This window comes from Lissotriton vulgaris, chromosome 3_1 (genome assembly GCF_964263255.1).
Source record: "Lissotriton vulgaris chromosome 3_1, aLisVul1.2, whole genome shotgun sequence".
Taxonomy (NCBI): domain Eukaryota; kingdom Metazoa; phylum Chordata; class Amphibia; order Caudata; family Salamandridae; genus Lissotriton; species Lissotriton vulgaris.
In genome coordinates this window covers 1,769,720,108-1,769,738,129 of record NC_141689.1, presented here as the reverse complement: position 1 = coordinate 1,769,738,129, position 18,022 = coordinate 1,769,720,108, and the positions used below count along the sequence as shown (strand labels likewise).

Sequence of the window (18,022 nt, the reverse complement as noted above, 5' to 3'; positions counted from 1 at the left end):
TGTCTTTCTGCGCTCTGCTCTCTTTCTCACCTCGTACCTGCTGCGTTGTAATGTGTTTTTTGTTTGACTTGCAAAGCTCATAGAGACTTGGTGGCTTCAAGGCGCCTGGGCGTCCCTTATTCGAATGAACGGGTCTGCTAGCAAACCTGCGGCCGGACGCCATTGCTGCCAGAACTTTCTTTAATATAGCTAAACCCGACTACAGGCCCAGATCTGAAAAATGTGTCCTTGTGACATGGAGTGACCCTGCTCGCCTCTAGGATGACTGGATATGTTACGTGCCCTGAAAAATATCCCCCCCCCCCCACTCCAGATTAAAGTGGTGATAATGAGCCCTGCCATGGCACACCTGTGGCTCTTTTACCCAAGGAGTTTCTGCGATTTTTGGCTGAATGCAAATCATGTCCAATTTCCCCATGATATTTTGAGTGGGATGCTCTTGTCCCTGAATGGCCAGGCCCCATGAATCTGAAATGACAATTAAAGCCAACAGGACTTTGTATAATTACATCACAGACCCACATGGGGCCGCATCATGCTGCATACCAGGCTACTCCCACCCTCACATGGGACCTGCACCACTCCTACCTTTACTGCAGCTTTTTGTGTGTGTGACTGAAGAATAGGCTGGCATGGACTGCTCTTTGCCTTGCGTATGCTTGTGTTGTTAGACATACAACCCCTCTTTCTCACACACACGCAGCATGAGGGAAACGGGTGTCACTACCTGTAATAGGTGTGTTGTGCCCGTGCTCAGTTGGGGGCATATCTTGCACTGCTGTTGTCAAAGTTCACTTTGAAAGGTTGTCCCCTGCTGCCATGTCAACTTTTTCTTTGTATTTTTCGGTTAAGACACCTCTTAGAGCGATCATTGTGGATCCAGAAAATATTAGGCTGTAACTGTGGTAGGATATATCTGGTGGTTAATGAACTTGCTGGAGAAATGAATGAGCAGTCTAGTCGCTGGTTGACTCATCATAAAATAGCATAGAGGGTTTAGGTTAATTGCTGCAAAGTAAAGTGTGTAACACACAGTGACAGGTTTTTGTGTTATGTAGATAGTTAAGTGGGGTACTGTTTTTTCACAAACATCCTAGTGTTACCTGCAGCCCACAGGTTACAATCCTTGTAATATAGCTTAGTTAGTCGTGAGCTGATATCAAAGACCTGCAGGCAAACTGCAGGACATACATTTCTTACATCTTACTATTCTTTTCCTCAATCTATAGTTATTATACATGCTATAAAGGGTATAATTGGATTGTAATAAATACTTATTAGTGAGTGCTACCTTAACGGTAATTAGTGCAATTACTCCTACAGACGGATTCATATACATACAGAAAACACAGATACATATGACATTCTTAAAGTGCATGCAAATCTCTTCCATACAAAGCTTGGAAAATCAGAAACTTTCCCACCAAAACATAGTCACCATAACACCCTCTACATCATACAAAGGCACACGCACACACCTTCATCCTCACAACACCACACACCATCGGAATACACACACCCTGCCCCTCACACCACCTCACACACACTCACCCTCACACACAATTACACTCAAAGACCCTTACACACCCTCAATAACATTCTCAAAAATCACACACACTAACACACTCACACACCCTATCAGCATCACACATCATATCACAATCAATCACCCTTTTCAAACTCACTCACACTCTCTCACATTCACATCATAACACCCTCAAAGTCAAGTACAGCTACCGATGGCAGCGCGGTCTTCACAGAGTGGCATGGTACAACACAATGACTTGTGGTGGCACCATGAACCGGGGAAGTCTACAAGCAATGCAACTGGGCAGCAATGTTTTGTATTCCTTATCGTAACGTTCTAAGTACAACAGGTATACCCAGACATGGGCCCCAGGCTACCCGTGCCACTGAAACGAAGTTGCCATCCGACTTAAGAGACCCGAATTGGCTGAAACCGGCCATGGGTTGCATGTGTCCTGCTGCAGAGAGGACCTGGCTTGGCAGTTCGTTTGGACTTTCCCACTGGGCCAGGACCAAGGTTAATTTGGTCTAATCTGAGGTGGCATCATGGACAGAAAAAAAACACAATGGACTGGGGTGTGGCCTCGGGAACCCTTATAACCATTAGGTGTTCCAGTGGTACCAAGGTGCAACCCGGGAAGCAATAGGGGCCAGTTCCATTTTTAAAGCAGAAATATGGTACATACCGGGTAGCCCTGAGACTTTGTGGTTAGCTCACAAAAGTCCGGCAGTGTATTCAGTGCTTAACACAATTTCTACATTAATGCCTGACCATTAACATTTTCAAGGGACAACTGATTTGGTTTAAACAAACACTGGCGTTGCCAATAGGTCTCGCAGTAGGAAAGTTGGAGCTATTACAATTGCAAATAAAAATGCCTTTTATTTTTGTTTTCATTTTAAAAACATAAAGGGCTTTGTCATTTACAAAACCAATAGCTCCAACTTTCCTACTGCGAGACCTATTGGCAACGCCAGTGCTTGTTTGTATATTTTCGTGTGTTGCCCTAAGTGGGACAGGTATGCGCAGACGTGTGTCCAGTGCACACTGTGTCACTTCACTAGAGCCAAGTTATACCTGGCCGATGAGCCCTAGCAAGGGTAAAACTTGTTCTGGGTTGTTTGTGCTCTATTTCAGGGAGGACTAGGCTCCACAGCTTGGGTTGGACTGATAGATTTCAGTAGGCATTTGTTGAGTGTGAGGGAATCCAATAACAACCCACACCAATCTACACTGATGGGTAGAAAATAAGAGATCTTGCATTGACCGGCAGCATATGTGCCCTAGTGTGGACGTGTTGCATATGATGTACACATGCGTGCGTTCTACAGGCAATCAAAAACTCTTATTTTAAACAGCTACTGGAGTGATTTCCTAGTCCTACCACCCATAGCATGGATGGCCATAAGTTGAGAGTGGGGAAAAGAACGGACATAACAGTAAGATGGATACATTTACCATCAGCACACACTTTCTATTGTGTTTTGTATTATCTGTGAATTGTGCACCTAGGTTAGGATAAATGTCCCCATTATACAGAAATCATCATTGTCAAGATGCACTCTGAGTAGCTTGAGGACATGCCTTGTATCACTGGCTTGTTTTCTAGGGTATCCTGATGGGATGCAGTAAAATGAAAGATAAATTGGTGATGTCATATAAAGAAGAGGTGATCAAGTTGTCCTAATTGGTTAATATGTTTGCTCATGTTGTATTCTTTGAAATGCTTCAAAACATTGCGTCTTTAAATATATTTTGGTTAATTTGCTGAAACAATGAGGCTTTTTATGTTTTTTTAAAGGAATTCCTCCTCCCCGGGGGATATTGCTCTATGGCCCACCTGGAACCGGGAAGACCCTGATCGCCAAAGCTGTTGCTCATGAAGTTGGAGCTTATGTTTCAGTAATAAATGGTGCAGAAATATTGAGCAAGTAAGTATAGTTTAGATCATATTTCAACTATTTTTGGTTTATGTAAAGAAGTCACAGCAAAAAATTTGGATGCTGTATGTGTACCAGGTGAAATCTTAATTTGTAACCTATTTGGTATCCACTATCACTTTTCCCTCCTGCATAGTTGCCATCTTCTTTTGGCTACTGTATATAATATTTATGCAAATGCCGTTTGAAGTCTGTAAGATAACTGAGGAATTCTATATCATTTGAACTCCAATAGGGTCGTGCAAATATGTGTAAATGATGCTTGTTTCCTTGCAGGTTTTATGGTGAGACAGAAGCAAGGTTGCGACAGATTTTTGCAGAAGCCTCAATGCGGTAAGTTCTTTTGTTTTATCACATATACACAGTGGAAAGCAATCTTTTACAATATTGGTTTACACTCTTTGATGTTGAAAAATTCAGTTACATGATATGAATATCATTCTAAGGACGACTTGTTTTTGAATTTGTGGACTTTTATTTATTTCTTAAACGTTTATTAGAGGACAGGATTGTGCCAGAGACATTCAGGTGTTCTTTTGGAAAATAACATAATAGGCAAAACCAGCAATCCAGAAAAAATGAAGTTAATGGGGGCAATATGAACTAATCATTCAAAATAAACTGATAAGAGGACATTGCAGAAACGTGTTCTCTTGCATCAGCTAGTCCAGTAGAAAGGGCTTCTAAAGTTCCAGGTGGAATATTTGGCAAGGAACTCCAGAATCTTAATAGAAAGCTATTCTGTCCAATTCGTAGCACCCATTTGCCTTTTGTTACAGTAGCAATGCTGAGAAATGGTGCCATATATTCCCTGTCACTAGGGTGATGAGTGTTGGAGTGTTGCCCTGTGCTTGATCAAGGGCTTCTTAGCGCTGCTGGATATTGTTGGTTTCCTCTAACCATTTTGCCTTTCTTAGTAGTGATGAAGCGCAGCTACTAAAATTCTTTATAAATGATGTCATAATCCACTATCACACTTACACTTACCAATCAATACCAGGCCCATAAGAAATCATGAGGTGAATAGATACTATATGTTGAATTTGAACTCTCACAATAAACAAGACCAGCTTGTCATTTTAAAGGTTTATTAAAACATATTTAAGAAAACTTAGGTTTGGAACTTTATTAAGCAAGCATTAGAAAAAGTCATAAGAAAGATTTATTCAGCATTTATAAAGAGAGCTTAATTCAAGAAAATATTATTCATTAGCAGAAATAAGTGAAAAGGAGCATTTCCAAAACCTAACTAACTCTCTGTCTCTACCCTCATCGCCTGAAAACAAAGTCTTAAAAAGTTACATTTCCTTACGTGTAATCATCGGACAGCAGAACTTCCCTCTGGAATCAAGAAGCGTAAGCCAAAAAATCTGCAGCGAAAGCCTATTCTTATACCCTAAATTAAGCTGAGCTAACTATTTTTCACATTCCATTAGCTGAATTCTGGCTCTCCATTGGCTAAACCACCTCACGCCACAGTAAACTGTGACATCTTCCACCACGAGATCAGGCTTTACACAGAGCCATTGTTCATGCACAGAATCCTGGCGACAGTTCCTTAGTCTGCTACATTTTGTAGCAAAAATGTTCAAGCAATACAAAATCTTGTCACGTCTCTTCCTTTCAACCTTGAGCCTGACCGTTCTGAGCTATCCGTGGCACATCCAAACCCACTCCACAGAGTTGACTTTAGCAGTTCCTTTTTTAAAGCTTTCACAATAAAAGTTTGTAGGCTTGTCATTTTTTTTCAAATTAAACTTTCTCCTGTGGCTTAGCATCAGCAGGCCTTTTCTGCGCCACTTCTGATTGCGTCACTGCGCCACTTTCAGCTTGCGTCACTTTCCAGAAAAACTATTATTTAAACAAACACAAAAAGAGTGATTAATTCAGGTGCAAATATTTCCTCAAACGGGCAGATGAGGAAGGGTAACATCAGAAGCCTACTTACTACTGATGGAGCGAGCTTTAGAAAATATTTTATTCTAGCTCGTGATGTCATACTCTCATAATTTGAAATAATATATTAATGAGTGTTTGCATGATTTGTTTAATTAACACAACCTAGATTAAGTTTGCACCACACATATACACGCGGGAAACTAATTACATGTGCTCTTGTTGCATTTGCAAGTCTGTTTTTGTAACACATTATTAATATTGTCCTGTTTGTTATGTCTGGAGCTGCCTTTGGAGAGCCTCTATCCCCCTCTATCCCCCTGAAATAGGAGGCCGGTACGGAGCCCATCGAGTTCTGCAGGACATACAGGAACCGGGGCAAAGCCATAATTTTGAAAAGAGGGGCTCTTCCGAGCATGAATAGCAGAAGAGCTTTCCAGCGCTCCACATCTTTCCTGCATCTGTCCAATGGGGAGGCCAGATTGTTGGTGAATCGCAGCTGCGGATAAAGCGTGATATATATACCAAAGTACTTAAATCCTACCGTCTCAATCTGGATTGGACACGATCGCGGGATCACCGGCGGTTCGCCCACAAGGACAAAGAGCACTGACTTTGCCCAATTATAGCCAATCCTGAGTACCTACCAAAAATATCTAGCACATCTAAGAAGTTAACCAAGGTGTCCTTGGGATTAGTAAGATAGAGCAAAACGTCATCCGCATACAGTGAGATCTTATCTTCCCAGTCAGGCGACCACCGCAGGCCCCGAATCGATCTATCCCATCGGACCCAAGCCGCCAAAGGTTCCATCGCAAGCGCAAAGAGCACTGGGGACAATGGGCATCCCTGCCTTGTTCCCCTCTCCAGGGGGAAATCATTGGACTTACAATTATTGACAATCACCCTAGCCAGGGGTTCTGCATATAACAGTCGTACCCAGCCGATGCCCAAAGCCCAGCTTTGCCAACACCGCGAACAGATAGCGCCACACTACCCTATCTCACGCCATATTGGCGTCTAGAGAGACTAATACTGTCGGTTCGTGTATCTGCGAGGCACCCCCAAGGATACCGTTTAGCCTCCGCAGATTCAGCGCTGTATTACAATGCGGCATGAAGCCGGATTGATCCGGGTGAACTACAGTCGTAATCATCTTGACCAGCCGAGTGGGGAGTAGTTTCGCTAATATTTTGGGCTCGGCGTTTATGAGCGAGATAGGCCTATAAGAAGAACACTGTGTCTTGGGTTTACCCACTTTATGTATGACCACTATATTAGCCACTCGTTGATCATAAGGAAGCTGGCCCTTCTTCCTACTGTCCAAAAACATGGCACGAATGTGTGGGGCGAGTCGGCTGATGTTTAATTTATACAACTCAATCGGTATCCCATTGGGGCCCGTCACTTTACCGGATTTTATTTGTCTTATGGCCTGCGCCACTTCATCATCGGAGAAAGGAGAGTCAAGATAACTTCTATCCTCCTCCGACAGTCTCTAATCATTTCGCTATTCTCGGTCTCAGAATACCCACTACCAGCAGTATAAACCTTATTATAGTACACTGAAAACTCGTCTGCCACCGCCAGCGGATCTGTAATTCCATGCAACTCCAATCCCTCTAATTCCGGTACCAGTCTAGAGGCCCTTTCCCCGTGCTCAAGCCATGCGATCAATTTACCTGCTTTATCGCCATGCTCGTATATGCGGCTCTGCACGGCATTATTTTGAGCGATCGCTCTATCACGCACAAGGCCTTTATATTCCTCTTGTCAAAGTCTCAGAAGGTGATGCTCTGCAGCTGTGTGTGACACAGCCACTCTCTCTTCCAAAAGTATAACCTCTGCCTCCTTCTGAGTGACCTCTGACTTTTCTTCTTCTTCCCTGCCACTAAGGAGAGACCCTCGCCGAGTCAACTGACCCCACATTTTCCAGGAAGTAGCGGTGTGACATTCAAAGCACCTCTTTTTTAATAGCCGGGTCTTTTAACTGCCAGGCACTAATTGGGGCTACCCTACCCACCGCCGGACGGTCGGGTGTAAGCTGAATCCACAGTGGGGAATGATCAGAAATCCCCCTGCCGAGGTATTTCGCCGCCGGTAGCAGGATGTAGTCCAATCGCGACAAGTTACTGTGCGCGGTAAACACGTGAGTAAGTGCGTCAGCGTTGGGTTAAGTACTCGCCAGCTATCGACCAAACCTAGCGTTTCCAGAAATTCCGAAAGCCATCTCTGTGATTGCCTAAGCACACAAGGTGGGTTACGATCAACCTCCCCGTCAAGTACAGCATTTAAATCACCCCCCAAAACTAAGCCACCTAGGGGCAATGCAAGAAAAACAGATCCCAGATCCCGAAAGGTATCTGCCTGGAGGCTCGGAGGCACATATATAGACATTAGGGTGACGATCTTGCCTCCCACAAGCCCCGACACTCCCGCATATCTGCCCCTCTGAACCAACTATGTAGCCTGCACTGACAGGGGAAAGGAGTTTCTGACCAAAATCCCAACCCCCCTGGAGCCAGAAGTAAACCAGGCGTGTGCCACCAACTTTGCATTTATTACCGACCAGGTGTGTCTCCTGCAGCAATACCACATCTGGGGAATGCCTCCTGATAAGTTGGCTGACCATCCTTCTCTTGATCCTGTCCCCCAATCCATTCACATTCCAGCTCAGCACTCTCATCCCCGATCCTGGACTACCCTGCACCAACTGACCCGGATAGAAGGCACCTCACAACATCGTTATCACCTGACGTTAAAAGAAAAAAGAAAAGAAACAAAAGGAAAAAACAACAACTACACAAAAACAGTCCCATCCCGCCACCCCGCACCCTGCACTCCTGCTCTCGGCATCCGCCAACCCCCAATTCGCAGTGTGCCTGTCGCCCCATACTCTTAACTAACCAACTATCTAAATATAGATCAGAGGAGGATGTCAGAACCGCGCATCTCCACCCCCACCCACCGTAATCATATCTCGCGCCTAATGCAACACTCAATTTATGGGGGCCGCCTCATAAAAATGTCTCACAAGTGGGCTCCCCACCCACCAGCCTGCACTGCCCACACATTTTCGATATTTATCACTCCTGTTGCTGTGTACCATGTCCATCTTCGCCGCCTCCCCTCCGGGGATCCCCCCAAGGGAAAGACTTTCCAGCCAGTCGGTCCGCTCACCCGGTGTTGTTGCACTCGGGGCCGGCCGCCGCAACCATGCAAGTCCCCGGCTCCACCACCAGCAGGGGCCCAAACCTCACGGGTCCACAACTCCAGCCCTCCTCCACGTCGCGAGTCCGGAGTTGCACCGGCATGCACCGCCTCCCCTCCGCCAGGTAGGTCACCTAATGGCGCCACAGGATAGAGGCAGGATATTGAGGGCGAGGTGAGGGTCACACGGAGCTACTGGCCTACGCGGCCATCTTGAGTTCGCGCGTAGCTCCTCCTCTCCCTTTGTTTTTTTAATACACTTTGGTGAGGTCTTTGAACACCAGCGCAATAGCTCCTCACATTCATTTTATAAAATGTGCATAATTGTTTATCAGGTAACTGTATAAAAAGTATATAACAGTTTGAAATCTGTGTTTTTTGTTAAGCTGTAGTTAAACAGCAACATTGTTAAATTGTGACTTTGCCAGCAGGCTACAGCAGCTTTTTTAGGGGCGTGGGAACCTCAAATATTTTACACTGCAAAATATTACCTCAACAGAAAGCTCTCAGGTTAATAATGAATTGGAGACAGTGTTGAATCCCAATTTCATGAATTTCATGAAGCAGTGTGTCCATGAAGTAAGGCACCTCCCAACACATCAAAAATACAGTCAATAAGTAAGGGCTCACTCAATAACTAAGTTCTAGATCAGCAGAACAAATGTAAAGGATTTATTACAAAATTTCAAAAGATGCAGTGATGCAGCGCTACTCCGGAAATAATTTCTAATACCATAACACCTTTCCCTGAAGTACAAAATCATACATATACTCGGCAGTGGGGCCCATGACACCGCGAGTCACTCACAAAAAACTTCCATCCTACTTCATGGATCGGTGAAATTCAAAGGAGAGCTGCTGTTTCATAGTGGAGTGTCTAAACTAAAACTGGATATTTATACTATTTACACCTGCAGTTTAAACAAACTTACCATGGGTTTCATTTAATAAAAACATTTAATTAGACACGCCGCCATTAAGGTTGACGGATCTGCTAGTAAAAAATTAGGCGTAGGAAAACTCAAGACCAGCTTAATTCTCCATTTATCTAATTTTTATTAAGCGCAAATTCAGCATGTAAAATCAATTATTCGCTTTATTTATTTTCTTTATTTAAAAAATGATATTTACAGAATAAGAATTTATCTCAGACAGTTAATTTCATTTGTTTCAGAAATAAACATTTATGTAATTTTAGAAATGCAAGTATTAGCAAAAGACAGATAGTTCCCAAAGGTGATTTTATCCTACTTCCCTAACTTCGCTGGCTAATAGCCTCACATAAAATTCAGATCTCATTCAAAAGAAATAGAAAATATTCAAAGTCTTACATCTCAGGAAAAAAATCAGCATTCCGACAGCATTTCTCTAGGAAATCGAAGAGAAGTTTTTCTTCACTAAAACCAGCACTTTTTATACCTTTTTCATTAGCTCTATCTATCTAAAAAGTAACTTCTAGCATAAATTTGAGTTCTGATTGGACAAATTCGAGGGGGATGAGCATCATCTCATCATTACAACATCTATTCTGCTTCCGTCAGCTGGATTTCAAATGGGGTATTGTTTTTGGGCCATGTCCGGCCTAGTCCTGTTCTCAGTTGGTAACTTTGCCCAACTTTCTCACGTTCATAACCACTGTGCTCATCATTTTGGCAGCCATCTATACTTCCAGGCCAGTCTGTCCTTGAACCGTAGTCACTCAAGGCACAAGCAGCTCGCATTCAGACTCGGATTATGCTCGCGCATGTGTACTTCTTTTATGGCCACAATAATCGAGTGACTCCATTTTCTTTTAGGCCTCACGAGTTAAAAATGGGAACTATCATAGAAACAAACACAAATGAACGTTAATTTAAGAATTTTAGCCCTTCTGTTTACCTCCCGCTTTTCTAAGGTTTTCTCTATTAGTAGTTACCTATCGAAATAGCCACATTTAAGCATAATATACTCACTTATCCTCGCGTTTTGCCACACAATACGTAAACAAAAAGCACATTTATGCTGCATTCTATTACATTAAAGCCTCTTATTAGTTTAAGCCATGACAGAATCACAAAATTAGTTAATTATGATTGCGACATAAGCATAATTAGTTTCCCACGTGTGTCTGTGTAGGTGCAACTTTAATTCTAAATTGGTTAATCTTATGCGTCACTCAGTTAGTTCAAATTATGAATTACGGAAGTATGATTTCGCAAGAGTACACAACATTTTGTTTCTCCACCTTGCTCCATCAACTCCCCCCTTTGGTGATTTTGTCACCAAATATTTCCCAAAATGTTCGCAAAATTTATCGGACCATGTTTCAAAATATTCAGATTAGTATAGATTTATACTTTAGTATCTTTTTCTATAGTTTCTTTATGTTTAAAGTATTTTATTGAGAAAGAGTACACAGATAGAAAAGAAAAAACAGGCATTCAAGTAATGGCATCAGTGCTATAAACCCGGAAGCTCATCTCCAAAGTAGCGTCAGTCACCCCACAAATGAAGTAGGGGCTATGTAGGCTCCGCTCCCGTGCATATAACATTAAACTATACCCTGAGGTAGAAAGAAACCTCCGGTACCCTTCCCATTTTGAAGAAACCAACCCTCCAACTCCCTCCCTCTACCCGCCCCCCTCCCTCCTTTCCCTCCATCCAGTGCCCTGTTCAGCTAAACGTACATAACTCTGCCCCCACCCTTCCCTTCCCATGCTTCCCGATCCTCTGATTGTTAAACAGTGTTGGCTATCGGTGGTGTAAGTCTTAGTAACCTCAGGTACCTTGGACAGGTGAGTTCCTTGAATTCAGTGGCTAGCAGTGCATGGAAAGGCTGCCACAGCTCCTCAAATTGCTCCACCTCCCCAGCCATCATGAGTGACAGTTTCTCCATGCCTAGGACATGCCACAATCTGTGGAGCCAACCCGTAGTGGATGGGACAGTGGATGTGCGCCAGTGTATTAGGATGTTCTGAACCTCCGAGCCCAGTGCAATGGCAATTTGTCTACCCCTGCGGGATTTCAATGGGTACATCAACCCGTTAGGGAGGCCCAGTAGGACGTATGCTGGGAGGCGGGGCAACTCTATCTCAAAGTGGGCGTCGACTTCATCAAGCACCTCCTTCCAGTAAGAATGTAATAGGGGGTATTCCCACAAAACATGTGTCAGTGTACCAGGTTGCCCACACTCCCGCCAACAGGTATTATCAATATGCCGATTCATTTCATGCAGCCGTTCCGGGGTATAATACCAGTAGGTAGATACCTTGGTGAATGTTTCGGTGAGTCCTATATGATATGCGGAGTGCCGTGCGCGGTATGAAATCTGGTCCCACTCTTTATGGCTCAGTGCCCTGCCCAGCTCCCTGTTCCAGCGCTCCCTGCCAGGATTATGAAAGTGGACGGGAGGTGGTTGTAACATTTTATAAAGATCCGTGATGAGCTTTGCGTCTGAGGAGCGTGTTGCCAGCCATTTCTCGTACGGCAGTAGCTTCCTATCTGCCAGTTCTCGCACCTGTGGCTGTAGAGCCCAGTGTCGCACCTGCCAGTAACGCATCCTGTCCGTTTCGGACAACCCATAGTCCTCTTTGAGACTCTGAAACGGGAGGACCCCGTCCGCCCCGTACAGATGGAAGAGCGCCCTGCATCCGGCAGCCCGCCAATGCGTGAAGGCTCCCGGTTCAGTCCCCGGTGTGAAATCCGGGTTGAATATAATAGGCGTAAACGGAGAGGGGAATGTGGTAATATCGTGGGTCTTGTTGGTGACGTCCCACACTCTCAGCTGGACCCGCGTAACAAAGGACGCGTAGAGGTTCGGAGGGCGATGCGCCCTACGCAGGAAGGGCACTTCCTGTAAGGGACGACCCGCCACCGCCTGGTCCTAGAATAGCCAGTGCTTGTCTGACTCCCACCGGCTCCATTCCACCAGGTATCTCAGCTGCGCTGCTTGAAAATATTTACGTAGGTCTGGGATACCCAGCCCCCCCGACTCCGGTGCTAATGTGGAGAGGGTCCTTTTCATCCGGGGTTTGCGGCCCTGCCAAACAAAGCGGGATAAGACCGCCTGTGTCTGCTGGATCCAACCCTTAGGAGGTTGCAACGGCAGCGCTCGGAATAGATATAAAATCTGGGGGAGGACCGTCATTTTGACCGCCGCCACCCTACCAAGCCAGGATATCAAGCCTTTGCTCCATCTTCCCAATTCTTCCTTAATCTTCCTCCCCAGGGTCGTATAGTTAGCAGTCACCATTTCCTGCAGCGTAGGTGCCAGCAGGATACCCAGGTACTGGACTTGGCGGGCTGACCAATGCATGGGGAAAAGTCCCTGCAACTCATGTCTTGTTGCGGGCGACAGGGAGATGTCTAGCGCTGCTGATTTCCTCATGTTCATTTTGAATCCCGCCACTCTTGAAAAGGCCTCCAGTTCACCAATACACGCGGGCAAAGCACGCCTTGGATCTTCTAAGGTCAGTATCACATCATCCGCGTAGAGGCTGACCGTGTGAATATGCCCTCCCATCTTCACACCAGTCGCGTCCGGATTCTGCCTTATCCTCTGGGCGAATGGCTCCATGTACAGAGCAAAAAGGAGTGGGGATAACGGGCACCCCTGTCTGGTGCCTCGTTCAATGCCAAACCTCTGAGAACTGCAGCCATTCACCCGCACCACCGCCGACGGTAGCCGGTAGCAATTGAACACCAAGGAGCGGAATTTCTCGCCAATGCCCATCCTCTCCATTACTCGCTCTAAATAAGACCAATGTACCCGGTCGAACGTCTTCTCAGCGTCGACCGACAGTAGCATTCGTTCTCCGGGAACCCGAGAGGCCTTTTCCAAGATATGTACCACCCTCTTGGTGTTATCCACCGTCTGCCTCCCGGGTACAAAGCCAGCCTGGTCCGGCTCCACCAGTCCCGGAAGGTGGAGCGCCAGACGAGCCGCAAGAATTCCCGTGTACAGTTTGAGGCCAACGTTTAAGAGGGAAATCGGTCGGTACGAACCGCATTGGGTCCGGTCCTTACCCGGTTTGAGTATGACCGAAACCGTGGCTTGTAAAAGATCAGGCGGGATAGCCCCCGGCGTGGAGAAGGAGTTAAACAGCTTAGTCAAAATGGGCGCCAGTATGGCACTGAACGTTCTATAGAAGAGTGCAGTGTAGCCATCCGGGCCAGGGGCCTTCCCATGTTTGAGCTTAGAGATGGCAGTAATCACTTCCTCAACCCGGATCTCTCTTTCCAGATATTCCGTTTGAGACGGTGCTAGGGACGAAAGGGTGACCGTGTCTAGGTAGTCCTCCGACTCCTGAGCCATCGAGCTCTCCCCCGCATATAGTTCGGCATAAAAGCGACGGAAGGCCTCGGCTATCTGCGTGTCATCTGTTACCGTCACGTCATTCCCCACCGCAATCTCCTTCACCCGGTGGCGTTCGTGGGCCACCCTAAGTTTGTTAGCCAAAAGGCGACCACACCTATCTCCCCCCGTGTAATAAGCATGCCGCAGCCGCAGCGCCGCATATTCAGCCCTATCCATGTCCAAGGATGACAGGAGTTTCCTCGCTGTCTTCAACTGCTTCCATATCCTGGGGGCCCCTGTGCGACGGTGCACCTCTTCAAGTTCCCTGACCTTCTGCGTGAGTTCGTCCCGCTTCTGTCGCCGTTCCTTGTTCTCTGCTGAGGAGATCGCGATGAACTCTCCCCTCACCACCGCCTTAAGTGCCGCCCACTGGGTCGCCAAAGAGGTGTCCGTGTTATCATTGTGAGATTGGAATTCCCTGATCGCGCCCGTAACCCGTTGCACCACTGTTTTTTTATGGAAGAGTGTGTCTCTTAGGCGCCAAACCCAACGGGGACCGCGGTCCGCCGGTAGACAGAAGGTTCCCGAGACCGGCACATGATCTGATAGAGAGACGACCCCCATCTCAGACGTTGTGGCTAAATCGCGGACCGGTCCGGTAACTAGAAGGTGGTCCAATCTGGCGTATGTCTTGTGTGCGTGTGAATAGTAAGAGTAGTCCCGGTCCGTGGGATGTAGGAGGCGCCAGAGATCGTGAAGATTCAGGTCTTCCAGTTGGGAATTTACAGACTGTGATAGTTCCCCAGTCTGTGGGGAACGCTGAGCCGACCTGTCCACATCCGAGTCGAACACCATGTTTAAATCTCCACCCAATATAATGTGTCTGTCCGGGGATGCCGTTATGTCAACTAACGCTGAGCGAAGGAAGCGATCCTGATGTTCGTTCGGGCTGTATATCGTCCCAATGGTAAACGTCAAGGCCCCCAGTTTAAACCTATGCGCCAAGAGTCTCCCCTTCTGCTCTGCAAACTTGTGTAGTACCTCCCCCCTAAAGGATTTATACTCCAAGATCGCTACCCCTGCTGTTTTGGTGGTGTGCGAGGAGAAGAACTGTGTGGGGAATATGCGGGACCGCAGCCATGGCAATCCCTTGTGAGCAAGTGAGTCTCCTGGGGAAGACAGATATCTGCCTGTGTGTTCTCTAACAAGGACAGGACCGCCCTCCTCTTAACAGGATTGTTAAGCCCTTTAACATTAAGGGTCACCACCTTAAGGGTTGCCATAATGGATCAGAACGATGTGGCAAAAGCAATGGGTCCATGTCAGAAAGGAACGGCCTGTGGGCCTAACAGCCAAAGGTGCCCCATTGGGGCCTCGCCGATGTGTCAAGAGCACTGGACGGACTGTACCTACCCCCCCCAACCCAACTCCCAACCCCACTGTCCCCCAACACCCCAACCCTCCCCTCCCCCGTACCCCTCTCTCTATCCCAACTCCCCGTCCTCCCCCCCCGCTGACCCCCCCGCGGACCCCCAACTCCTTCGGAAAAAGTGTCCCAGCCATGTCCTTACCGGACAAGTCCGTGTTAGAGTATTGAAGTGGACGTCCAGCCCCACCTTCCCTCTTCTGCTCCCTCCCCACCCTCCATGTCCCCAAGCCTGCAGTAACAGCAATGCAGTGTCGTTCTCCCCCCGGAGCAATCTTACGCTGACAACGCGACGCCCTCATGCACAGCAGTGTCTCTGGAAGCCGCTTGGATGGCGCTCGCCATGTCGGCCCAGATGGTGGGCGAGCTTGGCTGCTGGGATGCCGCCGATGTTCTGCGCCTCGAGACCCTGCGCCCCCGTCCTCCGTTGCTCTTCTCCTACGTGGCGAGGCAGATTCTTCTTCCTCCGCGGTGATCCCCAGTACCTCGCACGTGTCCTGCAGAGACCTCATTTGATGCATCTCGCCGCTCCATTTGAAGATGAGGCGGAAGGGGTGGCCCCACGAGTAGGATGTCTCGTGTTGTTTCAGAAAGTCTGTGGCGATTTTAAACGCCTTGCGTTTTTGCAGGGTGATAACGGACAAGTCCTGATATAAGGCCACAGGGTGCCATCGGAAGGCCAGTGAGGGTTTTTTCCTTGCCTCTGCCATGATTCGTTCTTTCAGCGGGAAATCTGGTAAAAAAGCCAGTATGTCCGGGGGTGGGGCTGTTGCACGTCTCTGGGGTCCCACTCTGTGAGCCCTGTCTGTTCGTATGGGAAAGTCCGCTGCTTCTCCCAGTATTTCTCTGAAGAGCTCCTGCAGGCAGCCCGCCACATCCGATCCCTCTTCTGCCGATGGTATTCCACGAACCCTTATATTGTTCCGCCAAGACCTATTTTCCAAGTCCTCATTATGCGCCTGGAGATCCAACTGCTGGTCCCTCAGGCGTAGTACTTCTTGTTGTAGCTGCGTGATTTCTTCGTCCTGCCGTAGTGTAGAGCCCTCCACCATGGCCACCCTCTCCCCCAGGCCATCCACCTCTCTCCGAATTTCGCGGACTTCCCCAGCCACTTTCTGCTTTAGTGCCTGGAAATCTTCTCGCAACGTGCCGAAGAGAGATTCCAAAAAGGATCTGGTGACCGGAGGCTCACCGCTTCCTGCTGAGTGAGAGCCACCCGCTGCGCTCGGTGAGGGTAGATTCCTATCCCCCCTGGCCTGGCACCTGCCGAGCATCTCAGGAAGCGTGCACTCATTTCTCTTACGGCCTTTCTGATTCGCCATCTTGTCCGCGGGGTAGTTTCGCTATCCGCAAGCACTTCGACAGACCAAGCCTCCGGCCTCCAACCCCACGCGCCTCCTCCCAGGGAAGTCGGGATGTCTCACGTGCTCCAATCCTGGGTACGCTACTTCAATTAGTCCGCAGCTGCGTGTACCCGCAGGCCGTGCCAGTGTCCACTATGCTGCGGTCCGCCGGCGCTCTCTGCGCGCCCAATCCTGTAGTCCGTGCCCCTTGGTTGCGGAGAGGCCGCCTGGCGTCTTCCTATCCTCCCTGTGCGACCGTTGGGGGTCCTTCAGTAAGTGATCCTCTGGGTCACTCAGCGTGTGTCACCACAGGAATCATACGTCTGCGTGGCCGGCTCAAACCCCTGCTCCAGATCGCCTCTTGTGTTCTCTACATGTACAGGCAGGCCCCTTCGATAGTGTCAGGCCCGGACCCTTTTGGCTGCCCCCGGCCTCTACACCCAGGGTGTTCGTTGACACGTGTTCGGTCTCCTCTCCACCTCGGAGAGCAGGCTTCAGTGGCCCCCGTAACCACAGCAGCCCTCGTGATCCCCCTCAGAAATGCTCTTCTGCAAGACCCCGAGGCACCCTGGAACGTCTTCCTCAGCCCGGGTACTTCAGCTCCTCCTCAGCCGCACAGCAGGCGAGTGCTGGGCCTAAACCTTCATTGCTGACCACATAGCACGATCTCCGCACTTCAGGACCCAGCTCCTCCTTCGGGCTCCCTTCTCTTAGACCACCGCCTCAGCCCCTAGGCTATCGGTCGTCCCCAAAGCGTCTATTAAGGGTCCGGGGCACCACAGTAGGCCGTCGACCCCCTCCTCACCTCTCGGGGCGTCCACTGCCGACTTCTGCTCGACTGCTGGGCTCCTCGCCCCCCACGGCGGCAGCGCGATCTCGGGCCTCCTCCGCTCCCGTCCACAGGGGCTGTTGCACGTAGCCCTCGGCCTGGTGTAGCCAGTGCACTGTCCTGCTGGGCTCCGATGTCAGGATCCGTCGTTATTGGCCCCGGACCGGTCTCAGCTCCCTGCGTCACTCACTCTCCGATCTGCAGGGCCTCCTCCCGCCTAGGCCGCAGCGGCGGTCTCGAGTAGTTTCTGGGTCGATGTCAAGGGGAGGGGCCTCTCGGAGGGTCAGTCGGCGTCTCGCAGGCTCCCCCAACACCGCTGCAGCGGCTGGTGCTCCGCCGCTATCCTGCACGACGCCGCGGCAAGCCGCGGCGGGTGTCGGGGACAGGTCCTCTCGAGGCCGCGCCTCGGCCACCGTCCGCCGATTCTCCCGGCCACCGAGCTGAATTTGCTCTGCACTCGGGCCGCTGCTTCCCTGGGCGATCTCGGAGCTGGAATTAGGTCCGGAAGCAGCTCAGCTGGTCCCAACACCTTTCCCGCTCGGTCCGGTGCCGAAAGGGGGGGGAGAACACGCTAT

The 18,022-nt window shown here is 48.5% G+C and overlaps 1 protein-coding gene across 1 annotated transcript in view; it reads left to right on the top strand.

The window, feature by feature from the left end:
* AFG2A (AAA ATPase AFG2A) overlaps positions 1-18,022 on the top strand; it is a 1,627,379-nt gene that overhangs the window by 172,646 nt on the left and 1,436,711 nt on the right. Inside the window, exons 6-7 of the mRNA XM_086962189.1 lie at positions 3,330-3,459; positions 3,745-3,801. Of these exons, the coding sequence (XP_086818315.1) occupies positions 3,330-3,459; positions 3,745-3,801 (187 nt within the window). The remainder of the gene's footprint in view (positions 1-3,329; positions 3,460-3,744; positions 3,802-18,022) is intronic.